This window comes from Rhineura floridana, chromosome 3 (genome assembly GCF_030035675.1).
Source record: "Rhineura floridana isolate rRhiFlo1 chromosome 3, rRhiFlo1.hap2, whole genome shotgun sequence".
NCBI lineage: Eukaryota > Metazoa > Chordata > Lepidosauria > Squamata > Rhineuridae > Rhineura > Rhineura floridana.
In genome coordinates, this window is record NC_084482.1 from 96,547,242 (window position 1) to 96,571,847 (window position 24,606).

The 24,606-nt window shown below is 40.7% G+C and overlaps 1 protein-coding gene across 3 annotated transcripts in view; it reads right to left on the minus strand.

Annotated features, from left to right (window-relative positions):
* Positions 1-24,606, minus strand: part of KCTD16 (potassium channel tetramerization domain containing 16) — a 283,301-nt gene that overhangs the window by 257,976 nt on the left and 719 nt on the right. The window contains exons 2-4 of one of the 3 annotated variants that reach the window (XM_061616970.1): positions 12,643-12,849; positions 6,917-7,002; positions 5,470-6,643 (exon numbers count right to left, since the gene is read on the minus strand). In XM_061616970.1, the coding sequence (XP_061472954.1) occupies positions 5,470-6,301 (832 nt within the window). In that variant the 5' untranslated portion in view covers positions 6,302-6,643; positions 6,917-7,002; positions 12,643-12,849. Of the gene's footprint in view, positions 1-5,469; positions 6,644-6,916; positions 7,455-12,642; positions 12,850-24,606 lie in introns of those variants that run through there. The other 2 variants (XM_061616972.1, XM_061616971.1) reach the window with 2 other exon arrangements.

Here is a 24,606-nt window from a genome sequence, read left to right on the forward strand (position 1 = left end):
ATCCACCTTTCTGCTGTATTTTTCTTAAATCCATCCGGATACTTTGAAAAAAGCTGATAGAGGCATGCAATATTTTTGCCTTTAAAAATTCACATCAATGGCTTAATAACCTAAGGATTTAAAATATAAACTTACAACAGCTTGTCTTACCACCTTATAAAAATATGAAATCTTTCAGTCGGCTTTCCAAGCTTCCTGGTTGTTGTTGTTGTTGGTTTGTTTGTTTTTACATAGGAGGTACTTAAGCTGTTCAGCCAAGAACATCATTGAATGTAGCTAACTAGTTGCTTTAGAACACCTCCCACTGTTTCGGCCCATTAACCCAAGCACAACAGCTTGATGAATTAATGCTTATATAGGCACAGTTGGCAGCTTCTAATTAAATAATTACAGCTGTGCAGCTGCAAAAAAGCTGGAATGTCCCGTCGGAAAACCAGCTGTCAAGTTTTATTGGTCCTAAGAGTTTTTGAAAAAAGAATTTCAGAAATTTGATGTGAAGGATCTCTGACCATTCTAGACACTCTCAGTATTGATTCCCAGCATTTTTTCAGTAGAATATCCATGAAGAGAGCACACACATACACCCATATAATTGCTGTGTCCCATCAGTCATATATTGTTATACAGCATGCATGATATAAATTATTATAATCACTACAGTAAACGTTCAAATCACCTGCTGTTGCAAAAGGCAAATTTACATTTTGTGTTTTGCTTAAATTGTTACAATCTGATGAAAGCATTCAAGGGATGAGAGGAATATCGTAAGGTCTTCCTGTTTTTAAAATAATAGGTATCTCCACTCAATATTATTATTATTATATTTATTACATTTATACCCCACCTTTCTTTTCATGATAGAAACCCAAGGCGGCTTACATATGGTTCCCAGGCAGTCTCCCATGCAGGCACTGACCAGACCTGACCCTGCTTAGCTTCAGCAGCCACTGAATGCCTCCCATTTTACTGACTTCCATCAGCAGCTGGCCACTATTATCCGGGGAGAAGTAATCCAAGTTAATGTTAACATTTGAATCTCCTGAACTGAGGAAGTTGTCAGGTGTGGATTCAGTGTGTCACATGCCACTAAGAATTGATCAAAGGAAGGATCTACTTCCTTTGATGGAAGACCAGAGATGGGGGGCATGTGGCCCTCAAGACATTGTTGGACTATAACTCCCAGCATCCCTGACCATTGGACATTTTGGCTGGGACTGATGAGACTTGGAGTCCAAGAACATCTGGACAGGTTCCCCATCCCTGAACTACAGGATGCCCAGCCAGACCTCAAACCTTCAAGAAGACTCTTGAACAACAATAGTCCAGGGCAGTTAATGTGACAATTCCCTGATCTTTATAAAAGGTTCCAATTCAAGCCTGCTGTTTGTGTCCAAGCAAAAGGATACTCAGCTTGCTGTTCATTGCCACAGTCTTGCCTTGCTTTGCCTCTGTCTCAGCATGCCTTTACTTTGCATGGTCACAGTCAACTGCATCTGCACTTGCTTCCTGGATCCAATCCATTGTCCTGACCATGTGGGAACCCATGAGAAGTCACTGATGCCTGAGGGTGGCTTAGCCAAACAGGTCAGGATGGAGTGGTAGGACTTTGGATAGCTCCAAGCAGACAATTTACTCTGACATGCATAGGAAAGGGTGCGGGCCAACCACTGGCCTCACCCAACATTGCTGTTCACACATAAGTACATATGTACTCTTCTTCAGATGTGCATGTTCAATGCATGGGCAGGCGAGGCCAGCTGCATAACATCAGGTGTGCGTTCAGTGGTAGACCCCATTCCCTTGTCTACATGTGAATGCCCTAAACACCTGACTAATGTGTGCATAGGTTCTGGAGCTCAGTTGAGGCCTCTTCTTTCTCACAGCAAGACTAGCCTTTCCAGCTATGCTCACTCCCCGAAGAGAAAACAGTCAGTAGACCTCTGCCTTAGAGACTTGCACTTTGTCACCTCTGAGTCGGCTCCTGCCTTGCTTGTTGTTTGTACTGGCAAGCAAGCAAGCACTGGGAAATATGAAGTGAGGAGGCCAATTCATCAGGGGAGGATGGCACAAGGGGTGCTATCTCGGGGGGGATCTCAGTTCAGGGAGCTTTGATTCAAGGGGTTCCTAGTTTACAGGCCTTGGCTTGCTGGTGATGCTGGGTTCAGCACCTCTGGGGCTTGCACCACTGGTCCTTCTGCTGGCTGCTGCTAAGGGCTATTGACTGACTTGTAAGAATCTATCAGTTAAACTGATATTGGGTAAAGAAGAGACAAGCATCCCCTGAAAGGAGTGAAATGCAACTGTCCTGGCATGTGGACATAAGGAGCTAAAGGGTCCCTGCTATTGATTTAAGAATTTTGATCCTGTCTAATTTTATCAGCATTCTAAAGAGGAAATTGACGGAAGATTTCAGACATGGACCAAAAGGAAAGGGAATTCCCACATGTAGCTCGGATCTGTCTTCATATGTGTACAAAATGTGTCAAGTGAGGTACATCTAGTTTAAGGGAAGGTAAAGAATAGTCCCTTGTGTGCTACAAAGAAAAAGTAGTGGATTAGTGGAGTTCTGCATGGAATATGGTAGACTGCATGTCACATTAAAACATTTTTGAAACCTCCCTGTCGCAACTGTGCTTTTCCTTTCCACTTGAGAGAGCTATACCTGCATTTTGAGATAGCACCAAATCTTTGTTCAGTGTGGCATACAAATCAAGTCTTTCAATCCGGTTAAGACAGATGCACCTCAGTTGACAAATTCTGGAGGCAAATCTAGAATTTCGAAGCCCCATAAATGCCAACAAAGTAGTTCACAAATCAAAACTATGCTCAGCAACATAGTTTGGGAAAATATGTACAACTAATAAATACGTTGAGCTGAAGGCAAGGCTACATAATACAAACCTGGCAAAGGAGAGGATTTGGCTTATGGGTAAAAGGCAGGAGGTTAAAAATATATATTGAAATAGAGTGACCTCAGGGCAGAATCTAGTGACGTAGTTCCATTAGTAGTTCCAAGTACTCCTGACTGTGCAACAGAAGTTCCCTCTCCTCTCCCTACATGCCACCTATACACTCCCTAAATCTGTTCTGGGGTCTCCCTCAATCTTTTGGAGCAGATATGGGGAGGGCTGAAGGGACATTCAGGGAGAAGAGAGGGAGGGGAAGTTCCATTGCACAGCCAGAAGTCCTTGTGATAATGGAATTACTTCGTGGATACCGCCTTTGGTTTTTAACTCAGCCCTCACCCAAAAGAATTGGAATAACACCATCACCAGCATGATAGTTAGCACATCATAAAAGCTTAATCCACATATTGGCTGGGTCATGCAGTACCATGAGATACAGTGATGGTTCAAGCCCTCTTAGCTCTGGGCCCAAGCATTTTTGTACTCGTAAGATTCTACCACCCAACTTTTATGCAACATCTCAAGCTGCAGCTGCCTCTTCTAGGATTAACAAGAGCCCATAAGCAAGTGGAACCCGTTCTTAGGCCAGGAACTGTTGTAACTGTTCCCATCAGCCACAGGAGCACCATAAGGTTTTTTTGTTTTTGTTTTTACATGTTAAGTGTTTGAGCCACCTCTCATATCCAAGGACTACGGTTTGCTCAGCTCCTTGCATTTGGTGAGTGGAAGGCAGCATCAACACAGAAAAGGCCGTCTGTGGATCATCCCCTCATTGGCAAGGTGCTGCACGTTACAAGAAAGAGGCAAGGTAAACTGCTTTGTGAGGTTCACTTGAAAAATGGTCTAAAATGCATTAAATAATTAAATAACAACACTGTATCCAGAGCAGTTTTACACATAATTGACTCAGATTTCTTCAGGGGAATGTAAACCACCTTTGCTGTATTTTTCTTGCTTCCATTTCTCTTTTATTTTATGGCTGTCATACGACCAGTGATTGTAACCTAGGAGCAGGGGGAAATTAATAAACATTCAACTTAAAAAAAAAAAAAGGTAGGAATTTCAGGCTGAACCTTAATATTTTCTTCTTGTGACTTGTGCCTGCTTTTTAAAAAGTTATGTCTTCATGACAGCGAACATACAGACCAAAAGAAAAATTAGAAACTAATGCACTGAATATGGATTACATTAACTATGAAATATCAATAATCTCTGATGTTTTCTAATCAGCTTCTAACTTCATTCCTAACCTTTGGGCAAATAAGCTACTAAAAACTCCAGCAACTTTCTGGATCTTTAGTTTTTCCAAAGCAAACATAATCAGTCACCTATAATCAATAACTTCACAATCATACACAGCTGGTACTGCTGCCTTTATTTCTCCCATTCCTTTTTGCAATATATCAGTATGTTTTATTTTAGGAAGAATTGTTCTGAAATTAACATCTGGGCATATTAAAATTTCATTGCTAACATAAACACAAAAAATATGAGTATTTGTGTTTACTACTAAGCTTAACTAGAACCACCTCTCAGATATCTGAACTATTTTTCAACATCAACACCCTCTTCCCTGTTTAGCATTGCAGAATGCAACAAGTCAATAGATAAGACTCCTCTAACTTCACACTTGTCGTTACAAAGCACATTTAAAAGAGGATAGTGAAAAGCTGGTTGTGATAATGGACCAATTGATCCTTCTGCTTTTTGAAGTAAACTCACAATAAGATACTGTAGCCACACACACAGAAGATCAGACAAGGGTTTATGGAATCAAAACTATCCTGGTGTGACCAGACAAAAGTGTTCCCTAGATAATGGCAAAGCTTCAGTACTGAATCCAACATTCTGATGAGATTCCAGCCAGCAGAGTAAAATTATCCAGTTATGAGGTATCCAGTTATGACATTTAGATCAGAATTACCAAGGCAAGATGCAGCAGATGCATCCTTAGCCATGCAGTGTCTATTTTAATACACAGATCTTGTCTATGAAAAAGACCCCTGTTGGAGAGGAGCTAAGTGAGTAGATTTCACTTTTCCTTCTCTTCATGGAAGCATGTCAGCTTTATTCACAGATGGCTCGGCTGCTGGAGTGCAATTATTGCCAAACATCTATTACCTTTGCACATTTTCTGTAATTAAACCAGCAGTGTCTTTCCAGGGCTTACATTATACTGAACAAGTACTCAAAAGACACACAAGATAATCAAACTGATGGCTAACAATGGTGGAATAGATGCATCTCTTTTTGTGTGTACGCACGCACATGCACTTGCATGCATGACTATTTGTTGGGAGAGTAAAGGAGGTAGGGAATTCTGGCAGTCTGTGCTGCCCCCTAGCCAAGACCACACCAATGAATCCACCATCAATGTGTGTTCAAAAGCCTTATACTAAACGTATCCTCATTGCATCCTGATCTTCCAGAATGAAATTTCAGTTAACAGCAAAGACTATGAGGCTTAATCAAACCAAGAAGACAACCAAGCTGCCAAAGGAAACAGAGTTCAAGTAAGCCCTGAACCCAAACTGTCATCGCATCAGATGTCTCTGGTACTTACGATAAAAGACGTATTCCGTGTAGCTGGACCAAACTTTGTCATCAGTGTACTGATTGACAAAAGAAGCCGCGACTGAGGAATTACAGGCTACCATGTGGAATCCACATTCTGACAACATATCAAAAGCCCGCTCCAGGTGCCTGAACTTTAGGTAGAACCTGGAGGTGTATCTGTCGGGAGCCCGGTCTGGGTCTCTGCTCTCATTCAAACTTTCTCCAAAAACTTCTTTGACCAGAGCAATCCTGCCACAAACCAAAATCCGTGGGACTCTCCTGAACTTCGCATCTGCTTGGGTCTCCCGGCCCATAGTGCACGACCCCCTGTAGCCAATGGTAATGAAGCCCCACTTTCGATCCGAAGGCATGAGAGATGACGGGGCACATATTCTTGTGTCACTGCTTTGGGAAACCTCCTCATAATCACTATGGCAATAATCATCAGGGCTTTGCTTGATCTCATCAGGAGTCAAAAGTTTGACCAAGTCCGGTAACTGAAAGTACTCGGCTTCCCTCTTGAGCCTTCCTCTTTCTGGAAAATGGTCAGGCAGGACCACTTGCTTGTCCCTGAGATAGTCCAGAATGTAGCGGAATAGGAAACCATCTCTGTCAATGAATATCCTTCCCTTGGAATCTTTTGCTAGATCATTGGCCGTCTCTCTCTTGGAGGTGAACATTTTCCAAAGCAGGGAGTGGGGAATGCCTGTTAAAGTTGAGTGGCGAGTGAAGTAAACCTGGCCACCCACATTCAGCTCTATCACCTCTGGGAAAGAATGTGCAGCTGTCGCTTGTTCTCTGGGAGGAAGGTAAGTCCTGCAATTTCCACTCAAGGCCATGATATTAAACAAGCCAACCACAAGTTGTGGTAGAACTCACACTTACATCCAAGGTTTCAATAAGGCTCCTGTACCCGCTCCCCCAAGGGTTTCCTAACATTTACAGAGATTGGGATGGACAGGTGGGAAAGGGAAAATGAAAAGCAGGTTGCAGGTTTTATTTACTTATTTCCCAGTTGTCCAGAAATGAATGATCACAAAAACTGGCAGGTGGCTTGAACCTTAAAAAAAAAAAACAGAAGATGAAAAGGGCTCACTTCGCAAAAGACAATCAAATAACCAGGTCTTCCAACAAAGCCTCAAACAGTAGGGTCAAGCCACATTTTCTTATTATTCACAAGCCTGTGGAATAAGAAAAAAAATAAGAAAGCATTATTTCCCTATGCATGAGAGGGGGGGGAACACCCCACAGTATTTTAATGGAGTAAAAAACAGTTGAGTTTTGAATGCTCCACATGCTACCAGTGTAAGGGAATATTTACCCTGCTCTATCATTTTTTCTTAGATGAAAGAGCACTTGAAGAAGTTAAAAAAAGAAGATAGCACCTGTTCCAGGTTTGCACAAACATCTAATTTTGAAAATGTAAACGAGGGAATAGAAGCATCGAATCTTACCTTGGTTACACAAATGCATAGTTCTTGTGAAGGGAAGCAACCTTTTCTAAGCAACCCCAAAACCAGCACTCAGGCAGGGTCTGGATCTGGAATGAAAGCAAATCCAAAGCAGGAAAGGGACTGAAAAAAGATAAGCTAAGTCCAGTTGGCAATATCCAGGCAGAAGTTAATAGTTAAAACCCTTGCACAGGAAAGTTAACCAGACTGGGAGCAAAAAGAAACAGAGCTGTTTAGCAATAGCTGAGACCCACGAGGGAGAGGCAAAAACAGTATAAATCCCAGGTCAAGACTCTTTAGGAGAGCATTTCAGGAGGGCTTTGCTTTAGATGACTTGCAGAAAGCCCAGATACTGAGAAGAGCACTGACACCTTTCAGTGGCATCCCACAGTGGTACCCTCTCCATCAGTAAGGACAGAGAGCCTCCCATGTTTCCAGCCAGGCTGAGAGAGTACAAGCCTGCAGCAGTTTGAAAAAAAGATGCCCAGGGAAGCTGCTTGTTCTGCTTTCACTAGCCAAGCTGCTGCTCTGGTTGCTGAGCTGGGTGGTTCCACAGTTCCCAGTGCAGTTCAGATGCTGTTGTTTCAGCAGTGCAGGAAAGAAACCATCCAGGGAAATGACTATTACATCATCTTAAAGGAATATGGCTTTGAGAAAGCCGTGGAACCTGGAGGGGGTGGGACTCGCTAGTTTCTCTCCCCCTTCTTCATTTTTTAACGAGTAGCAGAAGCATGGCATGAGGCTGCCACAGTCAGTGATACTCCAGGAAAGCTTATACTGCTTAATTCGCTGGATGAAAAGGACCAATTCCACATTTTGTCCTTTGCAGAGCTCTGTATTTGAGCATGCATTAAGTTCTTTCTTTTTTCTAAACACAGGTTGGACACTCTCTCTCTCTCTCTCTCTCTCTCCCTCTCTCCTGTTGCACATTTTTCTGCCTTGATAAATTGTATCCCTCTGTGGTACTATGCAAAATGAAACCTTATGGTTTGATACAATCCCCCAAAGGCACACAGAATAAATTAAATGGCATAAATATGTAAATTGAAGCTTTGATTTTCAAGCACATATACATAGGAAAATGTCACCCAATGAATTAACTCATCAAGATCTGTCAAGCGGCAAGACAAAAACATGGGGGTTGGGGAAGAAGAAAATGGAAAGGGGCATTTTATGGTAGTGATTATGGTCTTGAAAAGTTGAAATAGGAGGCAATTTACACCTCTGAAATAAAGCACCATAACCAGATTTTACTAAGATAAATTTAGGGTCCTAAAATGTGCCCTTTAAAAGCAATAGTGGCTGCACCAACTTAACAACTGGACACAGTCCAGCAATAAATATATTCAACAAAAATATCCAGGATTTTATACTGTGCATTTTTCAAGGATGTAGTCAGTGCCAATTTTGTTACTGTTGATAATGTTACAAGGATTGGATGAAAGTGGTAGTTAACAGGCTTAAAGCGTTTGGCATTTTCTAAATAATGTCTATAAGCAGCTTTTAAAAACTTTATTATATAGTGTGCATTTGACATGCATTAGTAAACTTTTTTTAAAAAAGCAGTCAAATTATATTCTGGTTCAAAGTGTTTATATGGGTTCCAGAAAATATCTCAATACATTCTTATTAATTACTTTTATTTTGAGTTACTAAGTTTCTATCGTCTCCTTCCTCCCAAAGAAATCCTGGGCGGTAAATACCAAAGCGAACATATTTAAAACAATTAAAAACATCTAAAAACATTGACAAACATTTGTTTAAAAATGTAAAAACATATAAAAGTCATATAGCCTCCCAGCTAATAATTTCAAGGATGCCAAGAACAGCATATTTCAGCTATCAAATGATTTTAAGTTCTTCCTGAAAGTTAATAATAAGGTAGATAGATGCACCTCACCAAGGAGGGCATTCCAGAAACAGGGAACCACCACTGAGAAGCCCCTGCCAACCATATGGCCTCCACTGGATGTTCTGCTACAGCACACTTGGCTGCTTCAGCCTGGCATGTAGGGCCTTCAGCTCAGACAGAGTCAGCACTATTACTGCAGGCCCTTGGGCACCAGACCACCATGGGTTCCCAGGGCCCCCTGCACACACACTTAAATGCACCAATCGTGCCACCTCTTGCATCACCATATCAGCGCACATGCCTGCCATCACCGAATATAACTGCAGGGCTGTGTTGACATCCCTGCCACCACCATGGATGATGGCATGCATGTGCATGCAGCATGCGCATGCAGCAACACAAGAGGTGGTGCAACCAAGCACGTTTACGTATGTGCCAGCTGCATGAGCATAGGGGTGGTGATGTTGCCTGGGAAAGTGAAGCTCATGCTCTGCAATCCGTGCCACCATCCAGACACAATTTGTGATCATGCCCTACAATTCGATGCTGGTGGGGATCGTGGAGTGGGATCTCTACCCTCCCAGCCCCAAGAGCACTCAGCCAGTGCCCAACCTGGCCACCCAGTGGCACCAGGTCTCAGCTCATATTTCAAACCTTTACAATCTTGACCAGAGGTTTCAGAAATACACATCTCTATTGACAATTGCTCTAGTGAAACTGAGAACCACATAGTCAAGATCACACAGGAAATTCTATAAATTCAATATATAAACTTTTAGTTGCATTAAGTCTTGCTTTAGCTATAACATTTTTTTCCTGTTGTGGCCTCAGTAATAATTTTGATCCTGCAAAAAAATAAAACATTCTCTTGGTGTTATTTACCATGTTTATAGCACCACCTAATGGCCCAATGAGATTATGACAGTCTCTGTCAGAACAATAGACGACAAGGTCTGCTTCATAAACTATGACTACAGTCATGTGCGGAGTGCTCTAGGACAGTCACCTATTCAAAAGGTTAACGGATCATTGATAACAGCAACCAAGTCCTCCAATATTTTAGCAGCCCTTTAATAATGTTTCAATAACAACTAGAAACATACAGGCATTTATGGGAATCATAGCAATATAACCAAGGCAACAGTCAAACATGCTTACTAGTGAGTAAGCCCCACTGAAAACAATAGGACTTACTTCAAAGTAAACATGCATAGAATTGTGCTGTACAAAATTAATCTTACACACGATTATCCTTTTAAAATGTTCAGTGAGGGAAACAGAACAGGAACATCCTTCAAAAAATGGATAGTTTTTATGCATGATGTCTGCAGGCACAAGCATGGCTATGTTTTTGTATAGTTTGTACAGTTTGGCTATGTAATTGTGAGCCTTACACATATGAATGTGATGTGTGTTCATAAAACTTAATGTATGCAAAACTTAATTTATGCAAAGGCATGATTACTTGAAATTATTTATGCAGAGTTGTGCTTGCAATTTATACAGGCTAGATCCCTCATTAAATTTAAATGAAACATCACAAGAACTATAGCACTGTTTGGGAGATGGAGGAGGATATATGGGCACATTCCTTATTAAAGAACAGGGTTTTTAAAAGAACAAAGAAGCTGCAGGGATGGAAAGAGACTGGGATGTGACTTGGAGCATTGGGGGAGAAGGGGGTTATTCCTTTTCCCCCATGCCATTTTCCCAACTAATATTCAGCCCCCAAGTAGTAACAACAGCACTAGGAGGGAACATTGGCAATGGAGAAAGGCTTCATCCTTTTCCTCCAGTGCTGCTATCCCAATCTAATTTGTCCCACGTCCCCATTAAAAAAACAATTCAAAGAAGATCTTGTTCATGGATTCCCCACATAATGACTCTTTGGTCCCAGTAATCTTCTTTAATCAAAAGCTTTGGTTGTTTCATCCATTGTGCACATCCATTCTTCTTCTTCTGCCAGAGCTCCTTTCTCTGGAACTTACTGCCTCCATTTGACGTATGTTCTTCCTCCTTTTTGTATCTGTAAACATCTCAGCACCACCTGAAAATCTCGCTTCTCCCAGCCTATAACACCTGACCTTACTTATTTAATGAACCTATGGACCCTTCTTTTTCCAGGCAAAAAAATGTCTCCCAAAGCATTTTAGGAACTGTAGAGTTGGAAGGGGTCTATAAGGCCATCGAGCCCAACCCCCTGCTCAATGCAGGAATCCAAGTTAAAGCATACCTGACAGGTGGCTATCCAGCTGCCTCTCGAATGCCTCCAGGGTTGGAGAGCCCACCACCTCCCTAATAGAGACACACCTACTGTTCTGTCAATTTCAGTGTGTCTTCACTTCACTGAAAACAGGGCACATGAAGCTAGTCAAACCCCATCCCTTTTTACTGTAAAATCTGGTGGGATCAGTTTGAAGGTGTGTGTTGTTGTTTTTAAAAAAATCCAGTTCAAAGAGATTTTGCAACTGATCAGCAGATCAACCCATTCCCCCTCCAGATATGGCCAATGGAAATGCTTTGCTGTAAGCGACTAGTGTGCTCACAGCCAAACACACACCCAATAAAATACAGCATTAAAACTGTTTGTTTACTTGTTTACAGCTAGCCATTTCTATCAAGCCCTTCATCACTTCTTGATCTGGGGGAAGAAGGCAACAAGACAGGAATAATCTCCAATAAGAACAACAAAATGTTAAAAACAATTTAGAATATAACAATACATTAAGACAGCAAGCAGAAGCAGCAGCCAATTTATAACTCGTATCAGTTCTCCTCAAAAAGCCTGGTTGACTAGATAAGTTTTCAACTGGCATCAACAGGTAAATGATGGTGCCAGTCACATCTCCGGAGCAGGGAGTTCTGTAGCCATGGTGCCACTATTGAGAAGACCCTATGTCGGGTCACTTCTCAAGAAGGATGAAAGAGAAATTCAATTCAGTTCACATTTAAAGGCAAACTTGCATAATTCACACTTTCTGAAATAAGATTCAAACCAAAATACAGCTATCCTTCAAAATTTGCATTTCTCCCACGAAAACACATGTAGAAAAATGTGCATACTAGGGTAAAGTGTGCATATAATGCATATATTAGTGAAAATAAGACAAACATGCATTATATTAGGGAAAATAGCTCACAAAATATGTATATTAGTCATATCTGCATACAAAAACGTGTTATTTAGGAGAAATTTGCATCCAAAAATAAATCACAAGATGTGGAGAACTGAATTTAAGGTTGCAAAAATGAGAAACTTAAGAGAATGTAAAATGGCAGATTTATCCATCCCTACCCCACAGTGGGTTTATCACATTGATGGGACCACTGAGGATTGACCTCTCCTGCTTAAACACTGGGTAAAATGATTTAAACAGTTCCTTCAGACCATATTAAATGCTAGCATAACCCAAATTAACTCTAAAGTACCATTTCTACAGGTCATAGCTAATTCCCAAAGGCCACAATGAAAAATATTTCTTCGCCTATTTAAAATTAGTGACAATGGGTCTATACCCAATTTTCATTCTCCCTTGTTTCTACCTCCTTCCTGTTTATTTATTTTTTTAGTACTGTAAACTTGCAGACAGGATTTGGTCTTTTTAACTTGATTACTGTACAGGGCCTAATGTTGATGCATTTTGTAGAAGAGTATTTATTATTTATACTGTAACCTATTATTGGATGCAACTTACATAAAGTTCAATAAAATCAATGAAAAAAAAGCACCAGCCCAGTGCAGAGAATGATTGGAAGGGAGGCAGAGAAAGCAGAAGGTCCAGTGATGACTAGACCAGGGTGTTCTCACTAGCTGCATGCAGTCACATTGGTTGCTCTGGGTAAAGAACATGTGTCATGACCCTGGAGCCAGATTCACCTTCTTCAGGGAATGAAGCTGAGGATTCAGAGTCAGAGGGAGAAGTGTATGTAGTGTCAACCTCAGAAGCACTTCCAAAGGATGAGCCTATGGTGCCAGAGCCCCTTTGGCCCAAGGATGTTGCATTTCCATTCTCTGATTCAGAAGACTATCACAGAAGCCCCTGTACAACCAGAGTCTCCTCCACTCCGCTGGAATAAAAGACTGCTGGAAATGATTGAAAAAGAAACAAATCAAGGATTTTCACAAACTGAATGACTACCCAGTGTTCACAAGTAAAACAGAGTCCACACGTGCGGATGAACACATCACTTTGGTTTTGGCACAGTTGATTTCTGCCCATTTTAACAGCCATATTGCTATCCAATAACTCTTTGAATAAGCCAAGCTTCCATTTAGGATTTGCATCTAGTTAATAAGAAAGCTCTTGAAAGTTCAGATAGGCCTCTACTCTAAATTTGCTATATTGCCTTAACACATATAGGCCTGGATCAGAAATAAAATGGGTTCCTGCTACAGCAAGTCTTGGATTTGTGTGCCTCCTTTCCTTTCCTCCTCTTTCACATGCCAGAGATGGGGACCAGAAGTATGTGCTTTTGTTTTTAAACAGTTTCTGTGATGTCCAAACTTAAGGAACTCTGGCTTAAGCTCTAATGTGATATCACAGTTTGATCCTGATTTGTTCTTACTAATTAAGAGTTTAAACAAACCACATTTCTCCAAGTTCAGTCATCAGGAAACTGTGGTTTGTTTAAAACTGGAAGATGTTTCTAGTTTCATGGGTCTAAAAGAGAAGGACTAATTGTGAGCGCCCAAGGCTCACTGCTGCTTATTGACATAGCAGAAAAGAATGATTATTCACCACAATTGAATAAGGCTGTAAGATACAACATACTTCACAGTAAAGGATGCCTAAAATAAAATGCCCCCCCTTTTGGCTGCTTAAAAAATGGTAAAGGTGTCCCCGCACTTGTAGTGCGAGTCGTTTCCGACTCTTATGGTGACGTCTTGCGATGTTTACTAGGCAGACCATATATATGGGGTGGGATTGCCAGTTCTGTCCCCAGCCTTTCTTTACCCCCCAGCATATGCCAGGTACTCATTTTACCAACCACGGATGGATGGAAGGCTGAGTGGACCTCGACCCCTTTTACCAGAGATTCGACTTCCTCATTTCATTGGAATCGAACTCCGGCCATGAGCAGAGCTTCGGCTGTGTTACCGCCGCTTAGGACACTACATTTTCTGAACCTCTAATAAAACTTGAGAAACTGTTAAGAGCACAACCCGGGAGTCTGACAAAAAGGGGTGTAAGTAATCTGCTGAAATAACACGCTGTCCATTGATATAGTGGCATGACTTACAAGTGGTGAATGTCTACTTAAATGCAGCAGTCCACATAAATGTGAAATCCTAACAAAAGCCTTTCACTATTTAATGACAGGCTTTATCCAAAAACTGGCAGTCATAAATGAAATAAGTTTGAATGCCATATAATGCATTTCAACAATTTATGGTGTGATATTATACAACTTTGCCTCCAGATCCTTTATATGCCAAGTATATAATGTGTGTCTTTTTGCAAAGGAAAGAATGCCTGCCCCAATTATTCAGCATGTAAGAAAAATGGGGGGGGGGGGAGCGGCGGCGGGGAGGAACCAATTAAAGACAGGATAGAGAAGAAAAAATATTCCTTCAGCTTTTTCATAATGCAAAGCAAAAGGTGCACAAATAGTTCTGCAAAGAAAATTGCACATTTACTTTCTTTCACATCAGCTGCCATTCTAAAAGCGAATATTCTGTACAAGGACCCAGATTTTCAGAAAAGAGAAGACATAGACTGTATTGTATGCGAAGATGTTACATTGGTTTGGGATGGATTAATCTTTTGTTGGCAAAAAACAAAAAATCTAGACCTCCTGGTTTCTGATCAAGAAAGCATTTTTGATAAACAAAGTAAGACAAATAGTACAACAACATATCTATGAGTGGAACAGAAAAATTGACACTGCCCTGTGCGCTGAATGATACTGCCAGCCAGGGACTCATTAAAGCCCATCAATGAGTTCCTTGCTTATCCTCCCGTTCCCTACTTCATTTCTCTAAAATATGATCAGTGAGTGAATCTATTCCATATGCATCCACTTTGCATGTTCGTCTCCACAGCAATTTCCAATCTGTTTGTAATGAACAATATTTTCATGTTGTGCTCACTCCATAATAAGTCATCATCCATTCTTTTTAAGATCCATTTTTTTTTTAGATGCAAAATGAGTAAACCTGAGGTTATTGCGGGTGACCTGATCTAAAGCTCTCTCATGGGCACTGTATACATGAATGAGAGTAATTAACAATGGTGGAATACTACCAGTTTTACAACTCATATTCAGTGTAGATCAATGACTACATGTCCCTGATTAAATGCTTCAGGTGTATAGCTTAGTAATATGGCAGCATCCTACATCTGTTCACTTATTCATCTAAATAAACTGAATTCTTTGCCAGAAGTGGTACCAAAAACAGTGTATGAAGGAAAAGTATAATGTGAAGCTTTATTTTTTTCTGTATTGTAAATATTTATAGGACACCACTACCATCACAAAAGTGTGCAGAGAAAAACTTATGGGTATTACCAGATGAAAGTTGTCTTCTGAAAAATGATAATTTCAGATTATCTCACAACATACAAGAATAGGGGTGGCCCCTAGTCTGTGGAATGCCATCCCTAGTGACGTGTGACTGATTGGCCTTCAAAAAAGCCTCGAAGACCCAGTTGTTCCAGTTGGCTTTTAGTCAAGATGATTTTTAAGTCGCTGCTGTTTTAGAATATTGATTTTAATTTTCTAGATCAGATTGCTTGGCTATTTGATGCTTTAATAAAATGGTTGGGTAAAAGGGTTCCCATGCTGTAAGATACTAATTTGCCACATGGAGCTGAGCAAGGAAGGGATGAGTAGAGTGACCTGGGGTTGTTCCTGAAGGCTGTATAATTTGCCAAATCCTAAAAATCAGGCAACAATGGTCATGTTAATTGGCCTAGAGTTTTCTCAAATGTGCAAAATGCCTATTTTACCCAGATTTTGGGACTGAGTACTGCTCTTACTTCTTTCACATTTCCACATCTTTTTAGTGATATATAAGGATGATTTAAACCACAATCTGGTGTAATCCCAGTGAAACCGAAGAAACAACTCTGGAGAAAGTTCTTGAGAGAATCTTATTTCTAACATGCACACACCAGTCCAACAACAACTTTGCTTCCCTAGTCACCTATAATGAATAAATAATACAGCAAAATGCCCCAGAAAAGCTAAGAACAGTCATGGAAGCATAAAACTATCTCAGTGTAAATATGTTCAATGACCTTTGATACTTCTGACATCAAAGTTTAAATGGAAGACTTCCTTACCCTTGCACCACAGAGGGTGAAAAGGAGTTGCCAAGTTCAGTATAAATAATTAAACAAGGCAGTTCTGGCATGCGCTTATGAACAAGGTAGAAACACTGGCATTAGCTTTGCAAGACATATTAAATATGAATAATATGCTCACTAAGGGTGAAATTTGCATCATCTAAACAGGGCTGGGGTGACCCAACTTTGTAAAAATGAAATGAATAGGAAAGGAGCTAAGAAGGTAAAATCAACTCTTGATCCTTTGCCATCATGTAAGGCTACTACACTTCCTTCAATATTTCATGTATTCTCTTCCTTAAAAATTCAGTGGCAGAAACATAAAATATAATCTTTTTTTCTTTGAGAGCACATTTGAATGCATTTTCATGCATCACCCCTAATCACATAGTGAACAAATAACGGATGGAACAAATAATGCCTTCCAACACACGGGAATACATAAGCAAGAAACAGACATTTCTTCAAGTTGGGAACAGCTTCTTTCTTTACATGATCACTTTTAGATTTAGAAAAATGCTTATCCAGAGATGGCGCCATGCACTAAATGACTCACGGACCTCTGTGGCTTACAGAAATCTAGAGATATGTTTTGGATCACATCTTCATGGTGTAATTCTCATTCCCAGCAGGACAAAGGAATCTGAGAATTTGAAGACTGAGGGTGACATTGCAGGAAGCCACCACCAGATAGAATGACAACCTCAAGTCATCACTTGATCAAGAGCTCTAACAATGATTTGACCATCATTTAAAACCATTATGTAAACCTAAACATAAATACAAGTGGTAGGGACAACTCTTTCCGCTAAGCTAGATACCTCTTAAAACAATTTTTTGCAGTTCTTCTACAATTATTATATTAAACTGAATATTAATCTACTTTTAAATGAAATTTCAAAGCACTATGAACTAACATTTCAAAAACAAAGTATACCAGGTACCTTAAACTTTCAAATTTCACAAAACAGCCGAAGCAACTTGTTCAAATACTAGCTGTCCATCTGGCACCATGAGAAAGATTAGATACAAAAGAGTCTCTCTTACATAGCTCCAGATATTGAACTGATCTAATGTAACTTATCATGTTGGAAAATTTATTCATGGGTAATAGTTGAGTCATGAGTAGATATATACAAAAATATTAACAACAAAAAGGGGGAAATTCCCCTTTTCTCACAATGCAAAATGCTACATCCAAAAAAAACTACTAATGCAAGTAGGAATAGGGAAGAGAAATTTAGGCTGCAAGCCAATACATTTCTACTCAGAAGTAAGCTCCATTGGGTTCAATGGGACTTACTCCCAGGTAAGTGTGTACTGAATTGCAGCCTTAATCACATAATTTGCACTTTCTGAAAAAATACATGAAACGAAACAGTTTTCATTCCAAATTTGCACTTCTCAAAATTTTGCAATGCAGTTCTCTAGTCAACTAATGTGTACATAATATGCATATATTAGCGTTAAGTCTGCATTAAAATGCAGGTATTTCTGAAAATAATATTACATTAGGGAAAATTGCTTGCAAAATGTGTGTATTAAGACCACATACAAAATGTGTTTATTAGGAGAAATTTGCATGAAAATGTAGATGTTCATGAGAACTTTTTTTTAAAAAAAGCAAACTGATGCAAATATGTGGAGAACCAAATTTAAGATTGGAAAAATGAGAAACAAAGAGAACCAAAATTTACAGATTCATCCGTCCCCAACTGCAAGCATTATCTACATATACTAGACATTAAATTATAACAGAGATGAATAATCTAAGACTGCAATCCAATACATATTGTTGCATGCCTCCCCAATCTCCGAGCGGTGAGATTTCAGGGGTCCCTGCGCTCCTCCAGGGTTTGGTTTCCTTTGGGAAGAAGGTCAGCGGAGACTGCGGTGTCTTTATGAAATATGGTTTATTTATTTACACACATTCCAATCTGAGCTTAGAATGGAGGGGTTCAAGGCATCAGCAGTCCAATATCCAGCTTTTCCATCTGGGTCGCAGGAGGCATCCTAAAGCCATGGTGCAGAGGGATAGCCTCTCTGCCTGCCTCCAGCCCCAGCCATTCTCTAGACACTTCTAAAAACACTCAAAGCACAAACTTCTGCTAGCCGCCAGGAAGGGGGGGGAAGGCTCTCCTGAAGAGTTTCAATGACAACAGGGTCTTCCTGGCCCATTCACCAGTTACTGGGCAACTGATAGACCCATTGTCCTACCTGGCTACTCTATTTGTTTAGCAAAAGAAATTCATCTGGCCAGCAGAGCCAGCCCCAAGGCACAGGATTCCAAATCAAAAGCTGGAAAGCGGACCCCCAGGAATCATCCATTCCAACCCCATGCTCATAACAATATCTACTCAGAGTTAAGTTCTATTGGGTTCAATGGGACTTACCCCCAGGTAAGTGTGTGCTGGATTGCAGCCTAAATCCTCATTCAGCCTAAGTGTCACTATGACAAACTTTTGAGTTGATATATCCAAAACAAATCTCTCTGAAGCAGAAGTCTGTTGCTTGGGTTCACTGAACTTTTTATAACCCCAACAGAGAAATCCCTGGCTGTACATATGCATTCCAGAAAAGACCTGTCAGGGGAGCACCTTTTCTGTTGCCACAGACGTTACTGAGATGTTTGCTTATGTGGTTCTTAAAAGGTCTTTTTGTTTTGCGCATGCAGTTTCTCACATTAGCATTCTATAATGTGTAGAACAATACAGCTACCAACGTTGAGAACTAGAAGAAACAAATTATTTAGTCTGCAGGGTTGATGAAGGACTCAGATTTATGAGTGTATTTACAAAACACACAATGACCACATAGGTGGGGTCCCTTACAAAAGAATGCAGAGAGGGGTCACTTTGTCATTGCATGACTCCATCCCAAGACTGTTTTGATAGCATGCAAAATGTTAAAAATCCAACTTTAAAAAAACAAACTGATATTCAGGTAATTCATTTCCATTTCTTGAAATGAAATGTTTACACTTCTCTCAAACCTCTGCAAATGTCATTTTCAAAAATGTTCTCATATACTAAGTGTATCAAAATATAGCACTGCAATCCACAATAAAATAACAGTTTTAAACTAAATATATTCAAAAGCAATATTTTGTCCATGGACAAAAATCTGTGGCTTGAGATAAAATGCTTGAATACAGTTATGAAAGACTGATGTGCAAAAAAACTGAGACTGCTCTGATGTATAAATCATGGCAACCCTGAATCCAGAAGTCATCCTCTGACAGACAAAGGAAGATTTAAGCATGCAGTAAAACTGAGCGAGACATATTGATCAAAGGATGCTCTGCAATATCCATCATACAGCCTAAAATGGAAAGAAATAATGGCCACAAATGTTTTGATAACCCTAGAAAGTTGTACAAGCTCAAAATCTAATAAACCTTTACATCAAAGTCCCTCTAAAATTAAGACTAGGACAGAGGGCCTCTAAATCCTCTGGCCAGCTCACCAACAGCATGTCTCTCTTGAGTTCTCTGTGAACTGTGGTGGCAAGGGTTAGGTTCTGCTTCCCTTCATTCTGGCTTTGCAGAAGGCAAAAGCAGTGTAAGAGACTGACCTTTGCTGCTTCCCCCTTCCATAACAGCCTCCATTTCCCTTCTAAACAAAAAAGAGGTGCAAAGAGCTTCTCTTTGTGAGTGAGAGTGAGGGTGGCTGATGTGTCTTTTTTCTGTTGATGGGGGGTGTCATGCCTGCATTCTTCTGCTTTTTCAGATGTGACACCCATTTTTATATTAAGCTACACACTCATGACAGTCATTTTGTGACTGGCATTCACTGTACTTTCTCAGAATTCCAATGCTGTGCCTGCTGGCCCCACAAAGTTGGCAACCCATTTCATCATTTTGGCAATGTGACAAAGTGGGGATAGAAAAAATATGAAGGAGCTGAGCACTGCAACAATCTGTACATGTGGACAGACACAAACACACAGCGTCTTATACAAAATTTTGAAGTTTTTTTTTTAAAAAGAACATTGGACATTTCCAAATGCATTGGATCCACGTTGGGAAGACCACCACATTATATGAAGACAATCAGATGAGGAAAATTTCAGATGCAACCTTTTCTTTAGGCACCACAAGATAAAAGCTTCTCCCAGCTCTCAGTGGAATAACGTTCATAGTTTCACCTACTGCTATGCATTTCCTATTTCTCTGACAGGTGAGAAGTTTCAGAGGACAGCAATCAGCATGGTTTACTTTTGTTTGGTAGAAGAGATAACTGAAGACTTATGGTGTTTTGTAATATTTCTTTACAAATATGCAAATTAAGCATAGGCGAAGGACTCCTACAAACAGCAAATCCACTGCCCCACATCAGATCCCAACAGAGGCAGCCACGTACCCCCCAAAAGGTTCCTTTTTCCTTCAGGTCTCAGCTCAGCCCTCTTTGTCTCTCATTCTGTCCCCCAAATTGCTTCTATTGTTCCCTGACACACCTACAGCTTGACCCCGCCTTTCAGCTATAAAGGACTGGGAGGAAGAGGAGTTGCCTTCTCTAAAACACCTTTCACATTCCAGGGGTGATATTCCATTCTGGGCCATTTCTCTGTGATCGCTGTAACAAAAGATGCAACCGCAGTCTCCGCTGACCTTCTTCCCAAAGGAAACCAAACCCTGGATGAGCGCAGGGACCCCTGAGATCTCACCGCTCAGAGATTGGGGAGGCGTGCAATAGTATATATATGAGCATCCAATTTGTTGGCTTCTTTTCCTTCAGTCAAAGTAATATAAAAATAATTTTGCTCCAGGGTTCTCACTGTAGTTAAATTAATTCTTTGGGGTTTTTTCTTTTAAGGTAGAAAAATGTAGAAAGGCATTTATATCCGGCAGGCTTTAAGAAAAAAATATTCTCCATTAACTTTAATATGAAATTCTTCTTATAAACTGACAACTAGTTCATTGATCTATATCTCTCAAGCCACCTACAGAATTTCTTTTCTAAATTACTATATATATATATATATATCTAGCAGGTAAACTCCTAGAGGCCATGTGTATAACACAAAACTTCAGCAGATTATCAACTGGTTGTCAGTTCATATTTGTCAAAGCACCTTCTCCTACAACATCCATCCCAGGCCTTGTGATTAACTGGGGGTGGTATGGGGGTCCTTGTCACCTTGGTCCGCTATACAGTAACACACAAAAGGGCCTTCTCTGTTGTGACTCCCTGACTCTAGAATGCCCTTCCTCTGGAACTTCAGACAGTGAAGACTCTGATGGGCTTCCCTGTTAAGTAAAAACAATCCTATACCCCCAGGTATTTGGAGAAAATTAGTAACCATTCTTTGGTCTTATTGTTCTCATCCTATTGCTATATTGCTTGGTTTTATTCATTGGGCTGTTTATAATAATTCTTATATTTTATGTATTATTATATGTTGTGCATTGTTGCCTTGGGTAGTCTACAAATCGGAGAAATAAACATATAAAACAAGCACCACCAAGCACTGCACACTAGTATGTTACACAGCTGCCAGTCTAGATGAAGACTTCCCATTGGATCCCAAAGTTAGGGCATCAGCTTGTGGGAGGCAGGCGGATCAGCAACAGGAGCCCCATGGCATCCCCAGTACCCATGCTGCCAATGACAGGCTCCGCTGCTAGCAGAAAATCAGGAATTTGGCTAATTGGCTTTCCAACAGGAGTGCTGCCACCATCAGAGCCAGGAGGCTCTCAGTGGTGATCCGCCTGCCTCCTACAGGCTGAAACTTCAGTTACAGAAGAGACAGGGAGGCCAGTGTCCTGTGACTAGTGGCATAGAGGTGAGTGCCAGGGAGCAACAAAGCATGGCATGGGCAACCAAAGGGGAGTTGGTCCCCGTGATGCGCTAAGCACCCGCTAATGGCCCTTCTCACCCCACAGCTGCTATGACATCTGCAGCTGAGCAGCTCACCATCATTGCACTGGGTCCCCTACCCTATCCCTAGCATTCTTTTCGCTGCAGGTCCTCAGCAGCAACTCTGAGGCTGTGGCAAGGTAAACCCCTTCTCTAGCAGCAGTATCTGAGTGTGCAGCAGACAGAAGGGAGACCAGACAGAGGAGGTATATCAGGAAATGAAGCAGCCCATGTGCATCACATTATACCACCAGCATCAACCCCACCGCCGCTACAGTAGTAGTTTAAGCTGGTAAAAGGTGCTTTGAGCCATCATGGCTGCTTGACCCTCCAAAGACAGGGCCAGATCTAGTATCACCCTCACACTATGAACCTGATCCTTAAGAGTACAACCCAAACCAAAGAGGGGATAATGCTGCCTCCCAAATCCAATGAATCACCTACCAGCTGATCTATTACCTACTATTACAGTATTTGTATTACTGTTGTTAGCTGCTTACAGCACCATTTGACAGAAAAGGATACACATATCACTAAAAACCAAGCAAACATATAATATCAACAGCCTGTCTATCATTAGGATTGAGTTTCAGTTCATCAGTCTATCCTCGTCCAGCACTTCTATAGCAGCATCAGAATTTGAAGAAAAGGAATAACAGAGCTGGATGTCATCAGCATACTTATGCCATTGCATCCCAGATCCTCAGATCTTCTCACTGAACAGTCTCATGTTCCCATATCAACTATAGGATTCTTCAGTCATCCTTCTTCCCTTGCATTCAGTGAATCCATGGGGAAGGTGCAACTGCTTGCTGGCAACACCCCAACATCAGCCCACCCACTCACCACTTGCACATTTAACTGAACATGATAGGGGTCTCGACAAACATACAGTCCTTCTAATGCACTGGAATCCTGTGACCAACTGTACACATATAGATGTATTTGACTGCATATGGAGACATCAGGGGTGACAGATAGGCAAATGCTATGGGCAGGCCAGCAGATGCAATTCCACTTCCTTCTCTATACATTCACTCTACAAATGGAAGGAGAACATCATGCTTTCTGCAAGTCCATGTAAAAGTCACACACATGAGCAATGATTATGTATTTCTTGCAATACTGCAGTCTTTTTCTTTGCCAAAACCACCTGCATTCTCATAAGAACAGATGCATGAAGTCCACCCCATCTTTATTGTCTCAAACAATTGTCTCTGTATTGTGCCAAACTGTCATTCTCAAGAGCAAAATACATACATAAGCTCCAAATCTGCATTTGCTCAATACTGAAGGAAGTCCTACTGTACTCACAACCATTTTTTCTTGCATATACAAGAAATGACTGTTAACAGAGCCTTGTGAATACCTAGCACATGATACAATCTGACCAAAAACCAAATATGCACACATGAAAAAACACAGTTCCTTAAATGAAGTGACCAATTGGCAGTATTGAAAGAACAGCAGTGCAAACAGAGCCAGATGAAAGTCAAACAGACAGATGGATTTTCTGCTGAAATCTACTGCTTTCGACCAGGATAATGGAACTGTAAATGGAACAGTTCATAATTAAAAAAAAAGCTTCCATCTATAGTCAGTATTCTTCTTTGCCTTCTTGTTTTTTGGTTTAAAAGTTTTATTAAAAATATATCTCAAGTGATGAATCCATGAAGGGAAAGCAAATATGTGACATTTTGGGAGTCCAGGGGCAGACAAACGTAGTAAACAAAAAGAATTAGGGTTGCGGAGAAAGAGGATGCAGGCAACTACTGACTGGTAATTTTGGTATCTGGAAAGATTCTAGAACAGATAATTTAGCATGTAGAAAATAATGCTGTGATTACAAACAGGAGCACAGCTTTCTTAAATACAAACCATGCCACACTAATCTTATCTTTCTCTATATATATCAGCAGAATGATATAGTGCATCTTGACTTCAGAAATACTTTCAACAAGGTTGCCCATTGCATTCCTGTTGCCAAACTGTTAAATTGTGACTAGATGTTGGTTGGTGGATTTGTAGTTGGTTGATGGACCCTAACCGAAAGAGGCCTCATCAACCGGGAGAAAAGTGACAAGTGAGATGCAAAGGGGCTCTGTATCCTAGGTCTGGTGTTTTACATCTCTATAAAGGCTTGGTCTTGGTGGTCCACTTCATTATTTTTCTGCCTCTTGCAGCAACTGTAATGAGCTGTGCTAGATGCTGTATAAGTTATAATTGTATTTTTACAAACATGTCATGGACCATCTGAATGAAGCTCACGGACCACTGGTGGACCACACACCAGTTTGGGAAGACCTGATCTAGGGGCTTTAGTGGACAAGAAGCTAAATATGAGTAAGTGGTGCATTACAGATGCTAACGAGACTAATGCAATTCTAAGCTGTGTCGACGAAAGTATAGTGTCCAGATCATAAGAAGGAACAGTATTTTGTGTTGGTCAGTTCTCACTTGGAGTACTGTATCCATTTCTGGGTACTGCAATTTAAGGATAGCAATAAAATAGAAGTTAGATTTCCTGCATTGTCAAGAGGTTGAGCTATACAGTAGGGCCCCACTTTTCAGCGTTCTGCTAATACAGCGGCTAAAATTAGAGTAAGGCCCCACTCATACGGCGCTTGTTCCGCTTTTACAGTGTTTTTCAGGCATCGGGCACCATTTTATTTAAGGAGTTCCACTTTTTGGCAG